This window comes from Tiliqua scincoides, chromosome 2 (assembly GCF_035046505.1).
Source record: "Tiliqua scincoides isolate rTilSci1 chromosome 2, rTilSci1.hap2, whole genome shotgun sequence".
Taxonomy (NCBI): domain Eukaryota; kingdom Metazoa; phylum Chordata; class Lepidosauria; order Squamata; family Scincidae; genus Tiliqua; species Tiliqua scincoides.
Window position 1 is genome coordinate 223,440,542 of NC_089822.1, and position 19,496 is coordinate 223,460,037.

Consider the following 19,496-nt stretch of genomic DNA (forward strand, 5'->3'; position numbering starts at 1 on the left):
TTGTTGTCAACTGATCTAGCATTCAGCGGCATATAATGATTCATATATATTCATACACAAGTGTGTCCCTGTATCGACTCGGGATCCGTCCCAGGGACACACACTCACATATGCGCGCGCGTGCACACCCACACCCACACACACACACATGCAGATATTGAAACCATAGATACGGCAGGCCTGTCTTCATGTCCCACATGTGCTTCTTGTGCATCCATTAAAATTATTTAAATGCTTAATGGACCAAAAATGTTTTTGCTTTACAGGTGACTGTAAGCATACAAGATTATGGTATACAAGCATACAATCTCAGGTTCAGTTTCTGGCATCACCAGGCAGGGGTTAGAAGAAGATCTCTTTGCCTGAGGACATGAAGAGCCATTGTCACTAAACAATACTGGGCTAGATGGACCATTGGTTTGACTCTGCATAAGGCAGTTTCCTGAGTAAACCTGTGTTTATAAGAGAGAGAGAGAGATTGTGTGTGTATATACACATAGACAGGATAGTTCCTGTGTTGAAAAGAATGGATAACTACTACCAAAGGAAAATTCTCTAACCCAGTGGTTCCCAAACTATGCACTGCAGCGCCCCAAAGGGCCATGGTGAGTTCACAGGGGTGCTGGCTCTGGCTCTCCCAAGTGCTGCCTTCTTGTCCAGGCCAAGAGCATGCGAATGTTGGTGACCATCTTGTCCTCACGAGGCATAGTGCTGCAGGAGTCTCCAAACTTTTTGACCAGAGGGCCACATCAAATATCTGGCGTGGTGTGGAGGGCCAGAAAAAAATTTAAATATAAAATTTAAATAAATAAATTAGAGATGGAACTTAGATGAGTAAATAAATGAATGAATGGGCTCATTCATTCAACCTCTCTGGCCTTCAGAACACCCTCCAGACACAACCAGAGCGCAGCTCTGGTCATGTACAGTTGAGTGGGCTGGAGGCTTTCAGGGTACAAGAGGCTGGCTACGGGCTGGATAGAGGTTTGTTGCGGCCACATCTGGCCCCTGAGCCGGGGTTTGGAGACCCCTGATTTAGTCAATGGAAAATGCATTGTGGTTCATTAAAGTTGCTCAAAGGGCATCTAATCAAACTCTGATAACCCTATTAATTACCCCTTGACCAAAATCCAGATATGAAAATGGAGTGTTCCTCTTCATTAAAGACCTAAGTTTCCTCTTCAGGATATTTTCCAGGAATTCTTTTGTCATCTTTTAGAAATACATGAAGCTTAAGGCTAATCAACATCATTAAAAGACTAGCTGTGCTAGCCAGATGAAAAGAAAGATACGTTGCAAAGAAATTGGGGATTCCAGGAAAACATGATGCAATAAAATATCCCCTCCCTCCTGACTTCTGAAAAGATAACTCTTCAGAACTCAACCTGATTTGTAAGTAGGAGAGTCAATCTGTGTAAATATAGAACTGTATCTTATGCGGGATTGTAGTAATACATGAATTGTTAAGGCCTAATGTTGGGTTCCTACTGCTGGCCAGTCTCCCACACTTTGTGTGCAGATACTTAAAACCTCATTCAAAGAGTTAAGGGATATTAAATTTCCTGTAAGTATTTCTAGAGTGTTTTCTTAGGAAAGCATCTGGAAGCACTTAAAGAACCTGGAAATATTTTATTTTAATATTACGCTTGTAGACTTTTAAAAACACATATGCATTACCCTTACGGTGAACATCAGACTTCCTCAACTACATTTGTGTGTGTACATGTGCATTCATGTTTACTAGATTGCCTCTTATAATCTCCTGCACAAAAAGGCAACACAAGTCATGCAAACTATTGATGAAGTAAGGTATTGCGTACAGAATCTCCTGGAGGCTGTCTGGTCACCCCCTTTTCATTTTGCTTATGTTAAATGTTATGTGGATTGATAATGTTACTGATATAATAAAAATTGATGATTAAATAGAAGTCGTGCCACCAGACTCTGTCTCCCACACAGGGCTGTACTCAGTTAGTTATACAGCATCGCATATCAGGGATTAAAGTATAATTGCAGCACAATGGTTAGTCCTGTCTGTGTTCCTTTCCTATGAAGACAAATACAGAAAGTTAACGATAATACACAAACAATTTAAAAAATGCATTAGGTACTGCTTGTACAAACCTACAGTGAATAATATGTAAACAATCAATGAATACCTCTAAGGTAGTGGCCCAGATCAGAAATTACACAGAACTATAGCTTAATCATCATGCTTTGTGACTTTCACAATCTTTGGGTTTATGCACACGCACCCAGTGCATGTATGGGGAAGGAGTTTTCTTTTGTTTTCCTCTTTAGACGTAACTACTGATGTGGATATGGACACGGACTGACTAGCAGGACCTTATCCATGTTCACACATCACCTGGAAGGACCCTAGGACAATGAGTGTTCATTATGCATGCCACTCATTAAGGCATCCTCAGCATTTTCATCCTCCATCTATGAAAACTAATAGGAAAAGGAAATATAATATTATTTCTTAAGCAACTAAAAAACAACAACCCAAGATGCTCTACGATATAAGAAAAGTCCCTCACTCCCTTGCTTCCCACAGTGCCACATGGAAAATATAATGGAATACCATAGAGATATCTTAAAAGTAGCTTCAGGGATCATTAAAAAAAAAATTGAACTGCTACTTGTATGCAGGTGCTGTTTTCATCAGTATGGATCATGTGTGTAATTTTCCAGTGTGCCTCTCTTGTTCAGCATGCTTATGGGTGCAGTTTCCCCTTCTCCTCTCTGAATTTACTCTATATCTTGTCATCCTTATGGCTTGGCTTGTATAGAAATGTGTTGCTTCAGGCAAAGACATCCCCCCCCCCAGATTTTTTGTAGCACCCAGTATGACAGAATTGAAATTGCTTATGTAAAATACTCGTATTATTCCCTCCATGCTTTTACCTTCCTCTTGTGTCCTCATTCTTTCTTCCAAGTCAGCTTTCAAAGACTTCTGCATCTCTCCCCCCCCCCCCATTTTACTTCCCTCCCAATGCTTGTTTCCCTGCTTAGGAATCTCCTTGCTTATCTTACCCCTGTGGATTAGTGTTTTGTTCTTTCTCTGCACCAGAGCACTGAAGAGCTCCCGGCTTCTAAAGCTGGAGATAAGGAAAAGGACTTGTTTCCTGGGCCATAAGAATATAAATGTAAGTGTGGTGTGTGCCTGCTCACGTACGTGTGTGTGTGTGGTGTGCTCGCCATGTTCTCTGGAGCAGAGATGTTGCTGAAGATACAAGCTTCTAATGTTCTCCAGGAAGAAGCAGCCGTTATGAGGGCCTTGCATTCTTCTCTGTCTCAGGTTAAAATCCAAAGGGGAGAAAAATCCCTGGCTAGTGCCCCCTCCCCTTCACACAGAGCCAACTTTCAAATCTTCCCTCTTTCTCTTCGCTTTAAACCAAGCTTGCTTGGTTTTTGGGAACAGTGATGATATTAACTGTTGGGGAGAGGGAAGGAAGAAGATCTGCCTTCCATCATCCGTGCTCTGGTGCACTGATGCAACAAGTCTCAATGATATTTAGGAAAAAGTCCTCCCAATAAAAAAGAAAAAAAGAGGACCAGTGATCAAAGCATGTCAGCCTAGTACCAGGACACTGGGGGGGGGGGAGCAAGAGATTTCTTCCCTCTTTCTCCATCTTTGCACCGGACTTCAAGCACTGTTGTCAGTCCTCCTACTGACCCAGTTGGGTAAGCTCAGTTTACAGGGAAGAGGGAGAGAAATTTGAGGGGATAGGTGCTGGCCAGTGGGAGTAATTTGGGGGTGGATGAGCAATTTCTGAATTCAGATTGGCTTGGGAAATAAGCTGAGCAGATTCTGTACTTTTTTAAAAAATTAACTAGCTTTAAAAAAAAAAAAATCTTTAGATTTTAAATAGTTTTTTTATAATTATATGAATATGTAATTCATATTCATTCATATCAAACAAACAACAAATTTGACATCATCTCAGGGCATCTCTACTATAGAAAAAGTGAGGTGAAGTGGAAGCTGGCTGTAGAAATGAGCTGTTTCCAATGTGTACTGAAATTACCAGCAACCTTCCTTTGACTGCAGAATGCTTTAAAATGGTGACCAAGGACTTGTATGCACAAAAAAAAAAGAAAAAAAAAGAGGAAATGTTAAGAGGTAGAATGCTGATCATTTGCTGTACCACTCGATGCTCACTGTATTGTATGTATTTGTGAGTTGGAGTAAGTGTTTGTTGTAATCATTTAATGGTCTGCTGCCACAGGGACACATTGTTTAAGGGCTGAGGGTGCTATCCAGCTAGGGCTGCAAGTTTACGTTGGTCAAACTGGCAGTGTAATCAGCAGCAGTTTAATCGAGCTGAAGCTGAGTAAGTTGACAGTGGAGGCTGTTCTTTGTTTTCTGAGGCTCTTTTGGTTCTGGATTTTTATGCTGTAACAAGGAACAAAAAAGAAAGTATTGAAGGTGGCCTTTTCTTGATAGCATTTGTAATGCAATCATACTTTTCTATATTTCCTTTAGGAAGGCGCCTATACCCAAGTGATGTGCAGGTTGAAAAGTCACTAATTAATTCAAAATAAAAAGTAAATGATGAACTCAGAATTCTTTAGTTGGTTGACAGACCTGGATTCAGTGCATTGAATGTCCGTAGTGCTGTTGTGTAAGAAGATTCAGTTCCATGCTGGTCACCTACCAATGTAAGTGACTAGGTTGACTGCAGGATGACAATAGTCTCCAACAGTCTCCCCAGTCGGTTTCCTTTCTCTTAATGCAGGGGGAAACATTTGGGCACTTCCCATGCTCTCAGCTGGGTGTTGTTGTGCCAGACATGGAACATAGAAAGTGTCCCTGGCATGTACTTTTTGCTTGCCTGCTTGCCGGCTTTAGTTAGTTAGTTAGTAAGTATTGTAGTCTGAGGAGGAGGAAAATCAACAGAGGTCAGACTGGGTAGGCACAGCTGCAACTAGACAAAGGCCCTGGTGGTCTCTGCTATATGTTCAGCCTCCAAATGAATTTGTGGGGAGGAAGTGAGCAAGTGGTCATATCAGAGAAAGCCAGAAATTGCCTGTTAAGTAGAAAGAGCAATGCAATAAGAATCGCACAGGATAGTCTGTCCTTGTCCTGATTGTGTGTCTGAGGTTAGCGGGTCAAGAAAGCGTCTATAAAACCGAGCATGTTGGTACCAGCAGGACGCCTCACTCCTGTAATCCCTATTGCAAAAGAACAGCTCCACAGAGTAGAATGCAGCAGTTAGTGGGGTTTTTTTAGGAGCAAGCTTGCCAGTTCACTTATGGCCTAACCCTATTCAGACGCCATGCTGACGGCACGCTGACACCAATGTCACATCTGTTTCCTAAACCCACCCAGGCAACGACATGCCAGGACAGCCCTCCCAATAATACTGGCATAGCCCTTCTTAGCAATGCTGATAGCATGTGTAGAAACCCTGGTGTGGATTTCCACGCATCCTCCTTGCAATGGTGTCCTGATGTTAGTTTCATTATTAGTGTTGACGCCTGCGTTGGCTCGTTCATGTTGTGAGAATGGATGATGGCCGGATCCCAAAGGTCCTCTATGTTGAACTCGTGCAAGGAAAGCGCCCTACAGGTGGACCACAGCTGCGATACAAGGACTTCTGCAAGAGGGATCTGAAGGCCTTAGGAGTGGACCTCAACAGGTGGGAAACCCTGGCCTCTGAGCAGCCCGCTTGGAGGCAGGCTGTGCAGCATGGCCTTTCCCAGTTTGAAGAGACACTTGGCCAACAGACTGAGGCAAAGAGGCAAAGAAGGAAGGCCCATAGCCAGGGAGACAGACCAGGGACAGACTGCACTTGCTCCCAGTGTGGAAGGAACTGTCACTCACGAATCGGCCTTTTCAGCCACACCAGACGCTGTTCCAGAACCACCATTCAGAGCGCGATACCATAGTCTTTCGAGACTGAAGGTTGCCAACATGGATATTAGTGTTGGTGCAGTGTCCAAGGAGCCAATCACTGCTTTCATCTAGCCCCAGTGCAAGCAGCTAGAGAAGCACCACCAAGGTAAACTGAGTAGGGGACAGGAATGCAGGGCCAGTGAGTGGCCATCTCTGTTGCCTTCCTGCCAGCCACTAGGAATGACCACTAGGAATGACCACTCAGGTGGTCCCAGTACCACCTGAGAGACATAGCTTCATGCCAGGCATCTTATCTGAACTGTAGGCTGCCTGGCAGCAGCTTATATTTTAAAGTTTATGTGCTGTGGTTGGGTGCTAAATGTAGTCTATATCGTGTGCACCTGTAGGAAAGTGGGTAGAGTGTTTTTCTGGCGTTTTCCACTTGCCCGTTGTTCCCCATGAGTTTACTCCTTCCTCTGCAAGCTCTGTCATTGGCATTGCATTTTTCCAGCATCCAGGGTGAGTCCATAGCCTAAAGGGAGTTTACATTATGGCATATGTTGACTCCTTATTCCTCCCACATTGTGCCTCATTCTGCTCCCCAGTCTGACCTTTCTGCTGTCTGAATTGCACTGATGTCCAAGCTACACTGGTGTGTTGTTTTATGGGCATTTTGCAGGCAACTATGGCACACCTTTTGACAGATGGACTTCTGCACTGGCAGGGCCATCATTTTGCCAACTTTGGATGTACGCTGGTATATCTTGAGGGTAGGATTGGGCTGTTATTACTATTAAAGTAATGCTCCCTTACTTGGTATAGTATTCCTCTTGCAGCTGTAAAGATCTTTTTTTATGTTGAGCTGACTGGACAGCTTGAGAAATTTCTTTAGATTCTGTTAGAATTTTCAGAAGGCCAGAAATAGAATTCAACTATTTTCCCCTTGTCTTCCTTTCATATTACTGTTGGTCTGGTGAATTCCCCATGGAAACTTATTGAATATCGTGTTAGCAGCATTGTAACTTTGCACATGTTGAACTTTTCCGACAGTTCTCCACTAGATGGCATCATGCCCTCCACTTTCCAACATATCCCATGAAGCTTTGGGCGTTTGGATGATTTTTGTAGTGAGACTTCCAAGGAAACCACTGATGTCCAGCCCGGTACCAAATCACATCAACCTCTTCTCAGATTAGTGTGAAGATGAATCATCATTAATTTGCCACAGACTAGATCCACAGATGGCAGTTTCCAATATTGTAGAACCAATGTTGTAAAACCCAGTACTTCCCGGGGCCACAACCACAAACAGCGCCCCCACCAGCCGGGCCGCTGCCCCCTGCCTCCCTTTTGGAGGCCCAGGGGGGCCATGTGCGGCCTTCCCAACCCTCCAAAGCCATTGTAAAGTGCTCAGAGGGCTGAAAAATATCACTTCCCATTTCACAGAGGAAACTGGAAGTGGCGTTTTTAAACCCTTAGAAGGGCTTCTGAGGCCTGGGGATGCATAAAAATGCCCTTCTCTGTGGCGCGGGGGCATTCATCATGACATGGTGTTACCCCTTCTCCAGGCAGGGGTACAAGGCAGGGCTGGACTTGTTTCGGATTCTGAGGGCTTTACAAGGCCTTTGGAAGGTCAGGGAGGCAGCATGCTGCTTCCCCAACCCTCGGAATGCCACTGGGCACAAGGCCCTCAGGCATTGGCCTGCTGGCCAACTGCGTGCCATGGGGGGTGGATGACTGTGTGGCACTGCCTCCCCCAAGCCCGGTGCCCAGGACATTTATCCCCCTTGTATACCATAGCATAAAACCCATTTAATGGATGTACAATTGAAGGAAAAAACTATTGACTAAAAAATGTGATCGACATTGACCTAAGGGTGGTATTGTAATTATCAGTGCTACTTATATAGCACCTCTGATATTGTTGGCGTTTCCTATCCAGGCAATTCACAGTCTCAACCAGCTAATACCATTTTCTCACAGAATTGTAAAATAGTGGTTTGGTCTGATATTTACTGGTCAGTAAAACTCCAGGAAACGCGTTGCCTAACTTGGAATTCAGGTTGATCTAATTTGGGCCTGGCTGATTTGATGAGTTGGCAATGACATTAATCAGAAATGTCAGAATTATGGGTGCCAGCATTGGATTAGCTTGTACGAATATCATGTATGCTCTGAGGCTTGAGGCTTATGCTGTGTTTTAGAAAAGGAATGAATTTCAGCTGTTGATTTGACAGGGGGTGTGTTTTCTTCTCTAGAGTTTGGTACATGGTTGGAAGAGAGTTTATTCATTCCAGTTATCAAGAATGATGTGTAGTCAAAAAGTGGTGAGAGAAAACTGTGCTGATCCCAGGAAGTTGGAGAGACATAACAGATGGTAACATGCTGCTGAACAACCTGCCACAGAAACATAAACAGACCTCAGTGACACACAGATACAGGGGATAAACTCCCATATGTACTATTAAACCTGACCTTGGCCATAACGCACCCATCTCTGATGGAAAGATGAGGACTCTACCTTGTTCTTATCCTCTGGCAAAAACTAGAACTCTCCCTGGACCCTTTGAAATGATAAACTGAGTCCTAGGGTTTATTTTTCTCCTAAGCAGAGTCATGGTGTACTCAAAGTTCTTGTTGTTTACTTAAAAATATGAGGATAAACTTTTCAAAACAAAGCCAGTTATTAGCTGAGGCATCAGCAATACCCACTAAGGACTATGGACTAATTAATGAGGAAGCTCGAAAAGAAAGAACTTTCCTTATTCATTTCAAGTTGAGGATGTAACTCTGAAGTGTAATTCACACTGTATATGAAAGAGATGACCTTTTTTTCTTGGTAGGATACATCTCTTTTTCTTGTTAGCTAAAAGGTATGTTAGAATAACTAAAATTATCTTGGGCTTGGGTGATACATTACATTTTGACATGCTTATCATCTCAGCCACATGATAACAGTGAATGCATTAAGACCAACCATGTGAACTCAGTGGCAGAGTAAAGGAAAAAATGGGAATTATAGATCAATGGGTACATCACATGTGTCTTTGCATGTAGATGAAGTAAAAGATTTCCATAGTCCCTGGCTTTCAATTAAAAATATCCAGCTGTATTTATTTTTATTTAACATATTGTATTTAGAACCGCCTTATTGCCAATCAGCTTGTTTTAAGATGCCTAAAAACAATGTAGATACAGAAAATATTTTATTATAAGAGCATAAAAGCAGCAGATAAAAACAAGGTATGTATGTATTTATTTATACATTTATACATACATACATACATACTTCACCTTTCCAAAAGCTCAAGGCGGCTTTTAAATCAAATCTAGTATCAGTATTAAAAAAAAAAATCTAGTATCAGAAAAACAACTGAAAGGTTTTCTGATTTTAAAAGTAATTAAAGAAAGAGAGACAGACTTTGACTGGCACTTATAATGTGGCAGAAAAGGCGTCATGAGCTCATGCCTAGGGAGGGAGTCTATAATCTGGATGCTACCACAGAAAAGATAGCAACTTGGCTGGTTGTCATCCACCTCACTCCTGAAAGCAGAAGCATAAGGATAAGGGCCTCTGAGGCAGATCACAATTGGTGCAGAGGTAGGAACAATGGTGATTTCATGGTTGCGCCCTTCTCTGTACATAAGGCAATGGGCAAAGCTGAATGCATAAATTATGATTTATCTGTACTTTGAGGTGATCATGCTACTATCTCTTCTTGCAAAAGTGATACCAATTAACATACCAAGGTTCACCCTATGAATTGAAAATCCTTGCTATCAGTAGTCATTCACTAATCAATCTTCCTCCCCTTCCCTTTGCACTTTTCCTCCCACATCTGATTTGAAAATGAGATAGACCATAGGAACTGGTTGGTTGATGTTTCACTCCCAGAATTCTGCTTGGGTGAGATGATGAGAAGGCTTTGGGCTAATGTGCTCACTTGATCATCAGCAGATGCTAGCCAGTAAGCTAGGGAGCTCTCTGTGGTTTCTTTCAGTTTACCCATTACTTTCTATTTGCAGTGAGGAAGTGGAGGAGGACCTGCACAAACCCAAAATTTAATCCCTCTTTCATTCCAGATAGAATCCCAAGGACAGTGTGTCATTCGAACAAGCCTCCAAGGTTTATAGTGAAGGATTATATACAACACTTCCATCACTGGTTGTATTTCATGTATTACCCTGGATAACACAACAAATCTTCTTTCTCTGTATGTTACAAATTAGGTAGTAATGCTTTCGGTATTAAGGCTTCACAGTTTTCATATGAGGCAGAAATGAAGGAGAGGGGTATGTGGCATCATGCCAGGTGTCTTAAACATTTCTTCTTTGACTACCACTGGTTTAAACTAAACTTTTAATCTATTGTACATAAGAATATAAGAACAGTCCCTCTGGATCTAGTCGAGCTTCCTGTATCTCACAGTGGTCCACCAAATGCCCCAGGGAGCACACAAGACAACAAGAGACCTGCATCCTGGTGCCCTCCCATGATGTTGTTTCACTTCTGCTATGAATTCAGTAAGTGGCTTTAAGGCAAGCCACTCAGTCCCCCAGCTGCAATATGTGGATACCTACTAATTTTACTAGGGAGTAAGGATTACATTGAGATCGTACATGTGGAGCTCTGTGAACGTTCTTCATTGTTATAACAGGAAGCCACCTTGGGTTCCTTTGGAATTGAAACTGTACACTATTTGAAAGCAGATCAGTAAGTCAGGTTTGTCAGAATGGGTTGCAATTGAAGACAAAACCCACTAGAAGAAAGACTATAGTTCACTATTCCCTTATGCCAGTGTAATTGAGCTCTGGTGTACCAAAAGCTGGGGGAATGTTACTGGGTTGCCTTTATGCCTGATGTTTCAGATACAACCTTCAACCATTGCACAATTAAAAATATTGCCCTTGTTGGTAGTTGCTGAGCAGGGGAAGAAGAACTGGAGAAAGATGTTAAAGAAGAGAGAACTAGGCAAAATGAGAGGCTGGAAATTAAATCTTCATAGGATAAAATTGTCTGAATCTTGGGTACAAGTAGAGGAAAAATGGATTCAAGTTCACAACCAGAGAGACAGGAGGAACACATTACATACAGACAGACAGACAGACTGAGAGAGAGAGTGGGTAGGACAGAAAGTCAGGGAAAAGTTTGCAACTTGTGCATGTGTAGCCAAATGAAAGGCATTCCAGTCTCAAAATGTTAACCTGACCCTAACTTTGGGTGACGATATAATTTTCGTATGAATGACTCTGCATTAAGACCTAAGCTTTTTCTTCCCGCAATGGAGGGCTCTTGTTTTGCCTTCTGCTCATTAAAATGGCTTTTCATAAATCCAAAAATAAAGCACACAAAGGCTGTGATTCAACCCACATGCAAATAGGAGAGGAGGAAAAGATTCCAACACTGCCAAGTTAGAAGGAGAGGTCACAGGGGGTGCACATTCGACCACATGGAATGTATTGTGGGGCCAAATGTGGGAGGCAAAGGCGGTTGGCACAGGGATTAAGAGATGTGAGTAGTAAGCCTTGACGTTTGTAAAGTCCTGTTTATGCAGGCTCTGGAGGTGGTGCTTCAGTCCCAGCGGAGCTCTCATCTTTAATTCAGTTCTGACCTCAGTTGCTCCAACATGTTGCTGAGGACACAGTGCTGCAGGGCATGGCATGGTTGACCCAGTGGGGAACATTCACTTTTTGGCATTTCTCCCAGTTCCTCAGTAAGAGCTTGTGGGGAATGATGAACTTCTCCATGTGCCATCTTGTGGCTTACAGTGTAAAAAGTGATGCCCAGGCATTTTGCTGAAAACTCATCTTCCTTATGAAGCCTTTTATGGGACTTGTGAGGGTATAAGCTTGTTTGGGATCCTGTGTCTTTAAAAAAGTGTCCCACATAACTGCATGAGATGTTTCTGGAAATATTCATGATGTCTTGTCTTTAATTTTATTTTTACAGCTGCCTGTCCTGTGTGAATGGATCCTTCCCTTGCCACTGGTGTAAATATCGTCACATCTGTACCCACAATGCTGCTGACTGTTCCTTCCTGGAAGGACGTGTCAACATGTCTGAAGTAAGCCAGGTTCTACCAAGTCTGCCTCTGGCACTCATTTTGTGAATTTTCTCTTGTCTCCTCTCATACTCTTTTTTATAGCTTACCCATGTGATGTTGTTTTAGCCAGAAAACCTGTGCCATTGTAGGAGCCTGCGATCTAGTACTCAGGAAGCTGCAGAACCACTTTATTTAGCAATGGGTAAACTTGCACCTGAAGTTCTGTTCTGGGCATTACTGTTCAAAAGCAGGAAAGAATTTGGGAGAGCACTGCATGGATGAGAAACAACTTGCCTTCTATATTCTATTAGGAGAAGCAGAATGAGCTTGATATGTTTAGTTTAGTTGCAGGAAATAGAAACGAGGGCATAATGATGGAACAGGTTTCAGATACTTAAAAGTACATTGTAAGGAAGTGAACAAATTTGTTCGTTCACTGATGGTATAAGAAATAATGGATTCAAATTATTAGTAGTGTATCTAGAGAAAATGTTGCCCATGGCAAGCAGTGAGTTTGCACCCTGTCCAAACAGAGAAGGGGAGATTAGCCAGCCCTGTTCATCCCACCAAGTGGGATGGGTAGCCAGCCCTGTTCATCCCACCAAGTGAATTCATTCAGGAGGCTACACAGAGGGATATCATGGGGTGGGAAACCACCCCTGTCCCACCAAGTGAATATATGCAAAAATCTGTGGATGCTAAGCACCCCCCCTCCCAAGAAATGAAAAATATCATTCATTTACCTCTTTTTGGAGGTCCCTGAAACTGGTGCAAAAATGCACCATTGGTAGAAACTGGGTAAGTCCGTGCCTGGCAGTCAGGGCAACACCCTGCCACATCCTAGACATGCCACTGCAAATTATGGAAGGGAACATTTAGGAACATTCTTCTTTTGGAAGAACTTCAAATCTTATGTAGAATGCAGCAAAAGATGACAGTGAATGCCGGAATTTTCTCCTTTGGATGGTTTTGAAGAATGGCTGTAGAAGCATAGTGATGCCAGAAGAGACAGACTTTTGAAACTATTGTCACACATGTCTGCGGTCTTCTTTCTGAAGCATGCTGATCCTGAACTACACTTATATCCCACTTCCCTTGAAGGAATGTAGAATATGTAGTTCTTCCCTCATCTTTTAATTCTTGCAACAATCTTATAAGGTAGGTTAGACTGACAGATAGTGATCAATGACCTAGCAAGTTTGTGATTGAGTGAATATTTGAACTTGGGATCTCCCAGTCCTAGTTAACAACAATTTTATGCTACCTCTGACAAGCCCATTGTTTTCAGTGGCATCACCTACCAGCTAAGTGTGCTCAGGAGAATATCTTGAAACTTTCTTAAGTCTGACATGAACATTCTTAAGGCATGAACATTCTTGAAATAGTTCTTCACTTGTGGTTCTTGCATATAGAGGGATGTTCTTGCTAGTACAGAAGAGAAGCCTTTTGATTCCAAGAGGATTTTGCTTCCCCGTCCTAGGCTTCTCTTCTTTTCTCACTACATAGTCACTGTGCAAGTCATTAAGAGACAATCCTGCCGGCCAAAAAGTCAATTTCAAATCAGATCTCAGTTGCACTCACTAGGGTTCTTTTTTCGTCTCATTGTCTCTTTATCAGCCTGTCATTTCAGCTCTTGGGCACATCGTTAGCTCTTTACCTGATTCATTGTCTGAGTGTCCCTCCAATAAACTCAGTTGGGATTATGAACCAGCTTGAAAACTGGCTTGCAGGCGAGACCCAAGGAGAATGCACAACTGTACATTGTACAGTATTTAAAAATGGAATGTTCTTAAGGATGACTGCACACTGAATATAACTTATGAAACCATTCTTTCCTTGATGACACAATCCTACAATTCATACTAGTTCTGGTTAACCTGAGCAAACAGGCATTTGAATTGACAGTGGAAATTATGACAGCTGTATTCGCAGTCAACTTGCAGGGTATCGGGCTGCTGACACAAGTTCTGGTGCATCCTCCAGGCTGGCTGAGGATCAGGCCAACCAGCAGAGGTATTGAAAACATTTTAATTCCTCTGCTGCTCCGTGGGTCTCCTGTGGGCCTACTCAAATCTATACCAGCAAAAGAGGTAGTATAGACCTGTTAGACTGAAGGGGGCATGCCCGGGCTGGAATGATGACTCCAGACCCTGTGGCTGCTGCAGCCACGAAGGTCCTTCCCCATTCTGCTCCCTGCCCAGCCCCATCTCCCCCCCAATCCACCCCCACTGCCAACATACTTCCATCAATGGCTGGTACGTGCAGCACTGCTGCTGGTGCTTGACCTCCCAGTCTTTGCACCGGCAATCACACTTTGCAGATTGTCGGAGAAGTGGCTGCAGTGGCGGACCACTCATTACACTGGCAGACCTTGGAATCTGCCAGTATACTGCTCAGATAGAATTGGGCCATTTGTGATTCTAAGTGGTGGAAATCTGCCAACTTGAAACCATTTCTGCTTTCACAGTGTAATTGTGAAATCATGTGTTAATTGGGGTAACAGTTCTCGCAGAGAGACAGGCAAGATTTGGAAGCAGAGGTTTGGGGCAAATCCTAGCTTTTAATAGAGAACTCTTAAATAAAGTTCAAAGGCAGTGTTGAAGCTAAAATGGTTAAATACTGAGCTTCAAGTTGACCTGAGAGTTACAGACCTTTGCTCTGTTCCTAAATGTTAGAGGCTGGGCATAGTTAGCTAGTAGCAAGATAAAGGCTCTCTGTGCATGCTGGAATGCAATCTGGTTTTAACTGTTTCCAGTGCCAGTATTTAGCCTCAGGAAGAATCAGGTTGTGATTAAACAGTTCGCCCATATACACTACAGCAGTGTTTCTCAAACTGTGGATCAGGACCCCCTAGGTGGGTCACATGCCAATTTCAAGTGGGTCCCCATTCATTTCAATATTTTATTTTTAATATATTAGACTTGATGCTACCCTGATACATGACTGCATCTGGGGAAATGTTACACATCTGTACTTTTAACAGGCTGCTGTGTATATTCTTTTAACAGTGTTAGTAAATGCGACTTACTCCTAGGTAGGATTGCAGCCTAGGATTTTTAAAAATTTTCCTGCTTGATAATGTCACTTGTGGTCATGACATCACTTCTGCTGGGTCTTGACAGATTCTCATTCTAAAAAGTGGGTCGCAGTGCTAAATGTATGAGAACTACTGCACTACAGTATAATCACAGTTATACATTATTGTATTTTATGTCTGTGGAACATTACCACACTGTGATTGCCACGCAGTTATGCACCTCTTTATTCATCAGTGTGAGCGTATGTGTGTATATACACACATTGTTGTTATATTTCACATTTGTGTATCTTGCATGCCTCTGAATACCAGTTACAGAGGGTAGCTGTAGAAAAAGGCTGTTTACCTTCATGTCTTACTTGTGGGCTACCTAAAGGCAGCTAGTGGACCACTGAGCGGGTGGGCCTTTGGCTTAAGCTAGCTGCTCTCATTTTATGTTCCTGTATCCTTAAGTCTATGGTGAGTAACTTTTCTACCCTTTTCACTTATTTCTTGTTGTTTTATTTTGCTTTTTGAAGAAAACTGCTCTGAGCTTTGATGAACCAGTGGCAGAAGTGACAATACATCCTCTCAGCTGCTGGCTGGCTGGCAAACCATATTGTAAGGAAAATATTGAAATGCAGATATCCATTGTATTGTGAAAATGTGAGTGTCCCTGGCAGGCCTAGATGACCTTCAAAGCAGGCCTAGATGACCTTCAAAGGGACTATATAGGATAGCCTGTGAACAGTAGTACAATATGTTAAGAAGCATTTTGGTATTCAGTCCTGTCAGCAGAATGCCAAATTATTTCTGCTTGTTTGAAAGGACTTTATGGGTCAAAAAGAACTCTCACCCTTGCCCATGAAAGTGCATGCCACAATCAGGCACAATTGGTCTTTAAATCTGAGGATTTTTCCTGATTAGTTTTGTTTTTTTAGGGCGCAGATAACTTGTTTTTGTTACAATAGATTTATTGGGCATAAAAGGTGCCCAACAGGGCTTCCTTGGACTTGCCTGTGTTTTTAATTGGTAATACCCCTGACTCTGCAAGCCTAAAAAACATCCCTTTTCATTGAGGGAGATTATGTCAGACGTGAGGCCCAAAGTCAAGTGGGGAAAGCTTGGATTATAACAGATTGGCAAATTTTAACAGCTATTGAAAAGTACCTTTTTGATTTCATCTCTCTAGGTTTATATAATCCCATGTGGTTCAGAGTAACTTTTTCACCTTTTTCTCATTTGCAATCAGTTTCCAGTTGCTCCTTCTTCTCTATTTAAAGGAGAAATCAAAGAAAAGAGATTTCAGAGATTACTTAGGACATGTAGCCAGCCTTATCCACCCACCTTTTCACAGGTACTCTTCTTATCTGCATTTCCCCTTAGAATCTAATTTGAATCAGGTGTCAGGCCTCATCAATTATCGGTCCCAGGACTTACTTGGACAGCCAGCTTACAGTCTTGGAATGTTTGAAGCAATCATAAGAAAAGAACATCTGTGTTCTTATTGGTACTTGTTTTCCTCACCAATGTGAGGACCCCATTGAGGACCCCTATAGTGCACCCCAGTGAATCTGAGATGAAGCTTGAGTCCTAGTACATCTCTTTCTAGAAACCATCTATTATTTCTCTCATCTCTTTCTGACTTCTTTCATTTCTTCCTCCTTTAAGTGGAAGGAGGAACCTCCTCCATCCTTCATTATGTGCCCTTTCATATATCATTTTAAACCCTAATAGTCATTGTATATTCTTATGGTCTCACAACTGGTAAACATCCCCTTTTCGTGGCCTAGAAGTGTTTGGCCTCTGGTTTTGAGTGAGAAGTAGTGTGTTCGTTTGGCAAGGTTTTGCTCGTCTTTTAACTTCTAGCACTTGCTTAGTCCTCCTCTTTCATGAATTTTACTGCAAAGGGCAGTGCACCCCTGGGTGTTTTGTGCTGTGCTGTGCTGTGCAATGGAATGGCCTGCTGACAGCCCCTGAGTTGTGTTAGATGAATCCCATCCTAATCTTTTGCTGTGAGTGCTGGCATAGTGGAGGTGCCCTTAGTTATATTTTTCACTTCCCTCTTCCTGTGTCATTTCCCACTCTAACTCCTGTCTTGTAGCCACTCCAGGCTGATAAGTATCGGCTCCACATTGAAGAGGTTTCGCTTCTGGCTATGAACAATTAATTCCTCCCCCTTCTTCTCCACCCCACCCTTTGTCATCTCTAGGAATGCGGACCCTCCAGGAAGGAAACACAAGAGATTGGTAGTTATTCATCTAGCACTTGGATACCAGAAGCACAATTGGTTTTGCAAGGGCTGTTTATGTGGGAGGAAAGGAGGAATTCATTTTCTTTCTTATGGGTTAGATTCTGTCACCTGTCAGCCAGAAGCCACTACTGAGCAAGATCAGTAGGTGGCCCTGATGTTTCTTACATGGAAGGGGCCTGTTTGAATGAGCGAGATGACAGACATATCACCTTATAAGCACAGGAACTGAGAAACTTGCATGTACCTGCCTTGTTGTAAGCAGCATCTCCCTCTGTGCTCTTTAAGCATGTCTGCTGCAACTCCAGCTGCTTTCCTTATGATGTGGCCCAGGACATATAGGGAACAGCTGTTGCCATTTATACCTCATCTCATCCTGAGCTCCTTGATTAGGGCTTGCTACATTTCCAGGTTTTGTTCTAGGAAAGGTAGTATCTCATTCAAGAATTGACAAGCTTGCTTACTTATAGGTTGCTTATTCATGAGCAGGCGGTCCTATTTTCAGTCTTGAAATGCTTTTCAGATTGCAGTTTTGAAGGGAACATTGTTCATTGTCCAGTCATTATAAAACACTGCAAGAAACTGAGACCTGTATACTCTGTATACCTATATTCTACATTATATAGGCTTATGTAGTTAATCCTATATAACACATAGTTATACCCAAATGACAGTGAAAGAAACGTTTGGCTACTTTTTTTTCCCAAATTGAAAATATTTCTAGGGTGCCTTTCAGCCAAAGTTTTCAAAGCAACTAATGGAAATGTTTACAAATACAACCATTAATATCACATGAACTTATAACTGAGACAGACATTGGCTCACCTTGGCCTGTACTGTTTACTTCCCCGGGGTTTCAGACTAGGCTCTATCTCAGCTCTACTTGAAGATAGCAGGGATTGTGATCTGCTGCATGAAAAGAGGTGCTTGACCACCATGCTGTGTTCCCATCCCCAAAATTCAGTTACAAATACCCTAACAATACAGTATTGGCAACCTTCAGTCTCGAAAGACTATGGTATCGCGCTCTGAAAGGTGGTTCTGGCACAGCGTCTAGTGTGGTTGAAAAGGCCAATCCGGGAGTGACAATCCCTTCCACACCGGGAGCAAGTGCAGTCTGTCCCTGGTCTGTCTCCCTGGCTATGGGCCTTCCTTCTTTGCCTCTTAGCCTCAGACTGTTGGCAAAGTGTCTCTTCAAACTGGGAAAGGCCATGCTGCACAGCCTGCCTCCAAGCGGGCCGCTCAGAGGCCAGGGTTTCCCACTTGTTGAGGTCCATCCCTAAGGCCTTCAGATCCCTCTTGCAGAAGTCCTTGTATCGCAGCTGTGGTCTACCTGTAGGGCGCTTTCCTTGCACAAGTTCTCCATAGAGGAGATCCTTTGGGATCCACCCATCATCCATTCTCACGACATGACCAAGCCAACGCAGGCGTCTCTGTTTCAGCAGTGAATACATGCTAGGGATTCCAGCACGTTCCAGGACTGTGTTGTTTGGAACTTTGTCCTGCCAGGTGATGCCGAGGATGCGTCGGAGGCAGCGCATGTGGAAAGCGCTCAGTTTCCTCTCCTGTTGTGAGTGAAGAGTCCATGACTCGCTGCAGTACAGAAGTGTGCTCAGGACGCAAGCTCTGTAGACCTGGATCTTGGTATGTTCCGTCAGCTTCTTGTTGGACCAGACTCTCTTTGTGAGTCTGGAAAACGTGGTAGCTGCTTTACCGATGTGCTTGTTTAGCTCGGTATTGAGAGAAAGAGTGTTGGAGATCGTTGAGCCAAGGTACACAAAGTCATGGACAACCTCCAGTTCATGCTCAGAGATTGTAATGCAGGGAGGTGAGTCCACATCCTGAACCATGACCTGTGTTTTCTTCAGGCTGATTGTCAGTCCAAAATCTTGGCAGGCCTTGCTAAAACGATCCATGAGCTGCTGGAGATCTTTGGCAGAGTGGGTAGTGACAGCTGCATCGTCGGCAAAGAGGAAGTCACGCAGACATTTCAGCTGGACTTTGGATTTTGCTCTCAGTCTGGAGAGGTTGAAGAGCTTTCCGTCTGATCTGGTCCGGAGATAGATGCCTTCTGTTGCAGTTCCAAAGGCCTGCTTCAGCAGGACAGCGAAGAAAATCCCAAACAAGGTTGGTGCAAGAACACAGCCCTGCTTCACTCCGCTTCGGATGTCAAAAGGGTCTGATGTGGAGCCATCGAAGACAACAGTGCCCTTCATGTCCTTGTGGAAAGATCTGATGATGCTGAGGAGCCTGGGTGGACATCCGATCTTGGGGAGAATCTTGAAGAGGCCGTCTCTGCTGACCAGGTCGAAAGCCTTTGTGAGATCTATGAAGGCTATA

At 43.1% G+C, this 19,496-nt stretch overlaps 1 protein-coding gene across 8 annotated transcripts in view; it reads left to right on the plus strand.

Annotated features, from left to right (window-relative positions):
* PLXNA1 (plexin A1) overlaps window positions 1-19,496 on the plus strand; it is a 400,969-nt gene that overhangs the window by 260,428 nt on the left and 121,045 nt on the right. For all 8 annotated transcript variants that reach the window (XM_066617858.1, XM_066617857.1, XM_066617855.1 and 5 more), the window contains exon 9: window positions 11,796-11,910. In XM_066617858.1, the coding sequence (XP_066473955.1) occupies window positions 11,796-11,910 (115 nt within the window). The remainder of the gene's footprint in view (window positions 1-11,795; window positions 11,911-19,496) is intronic.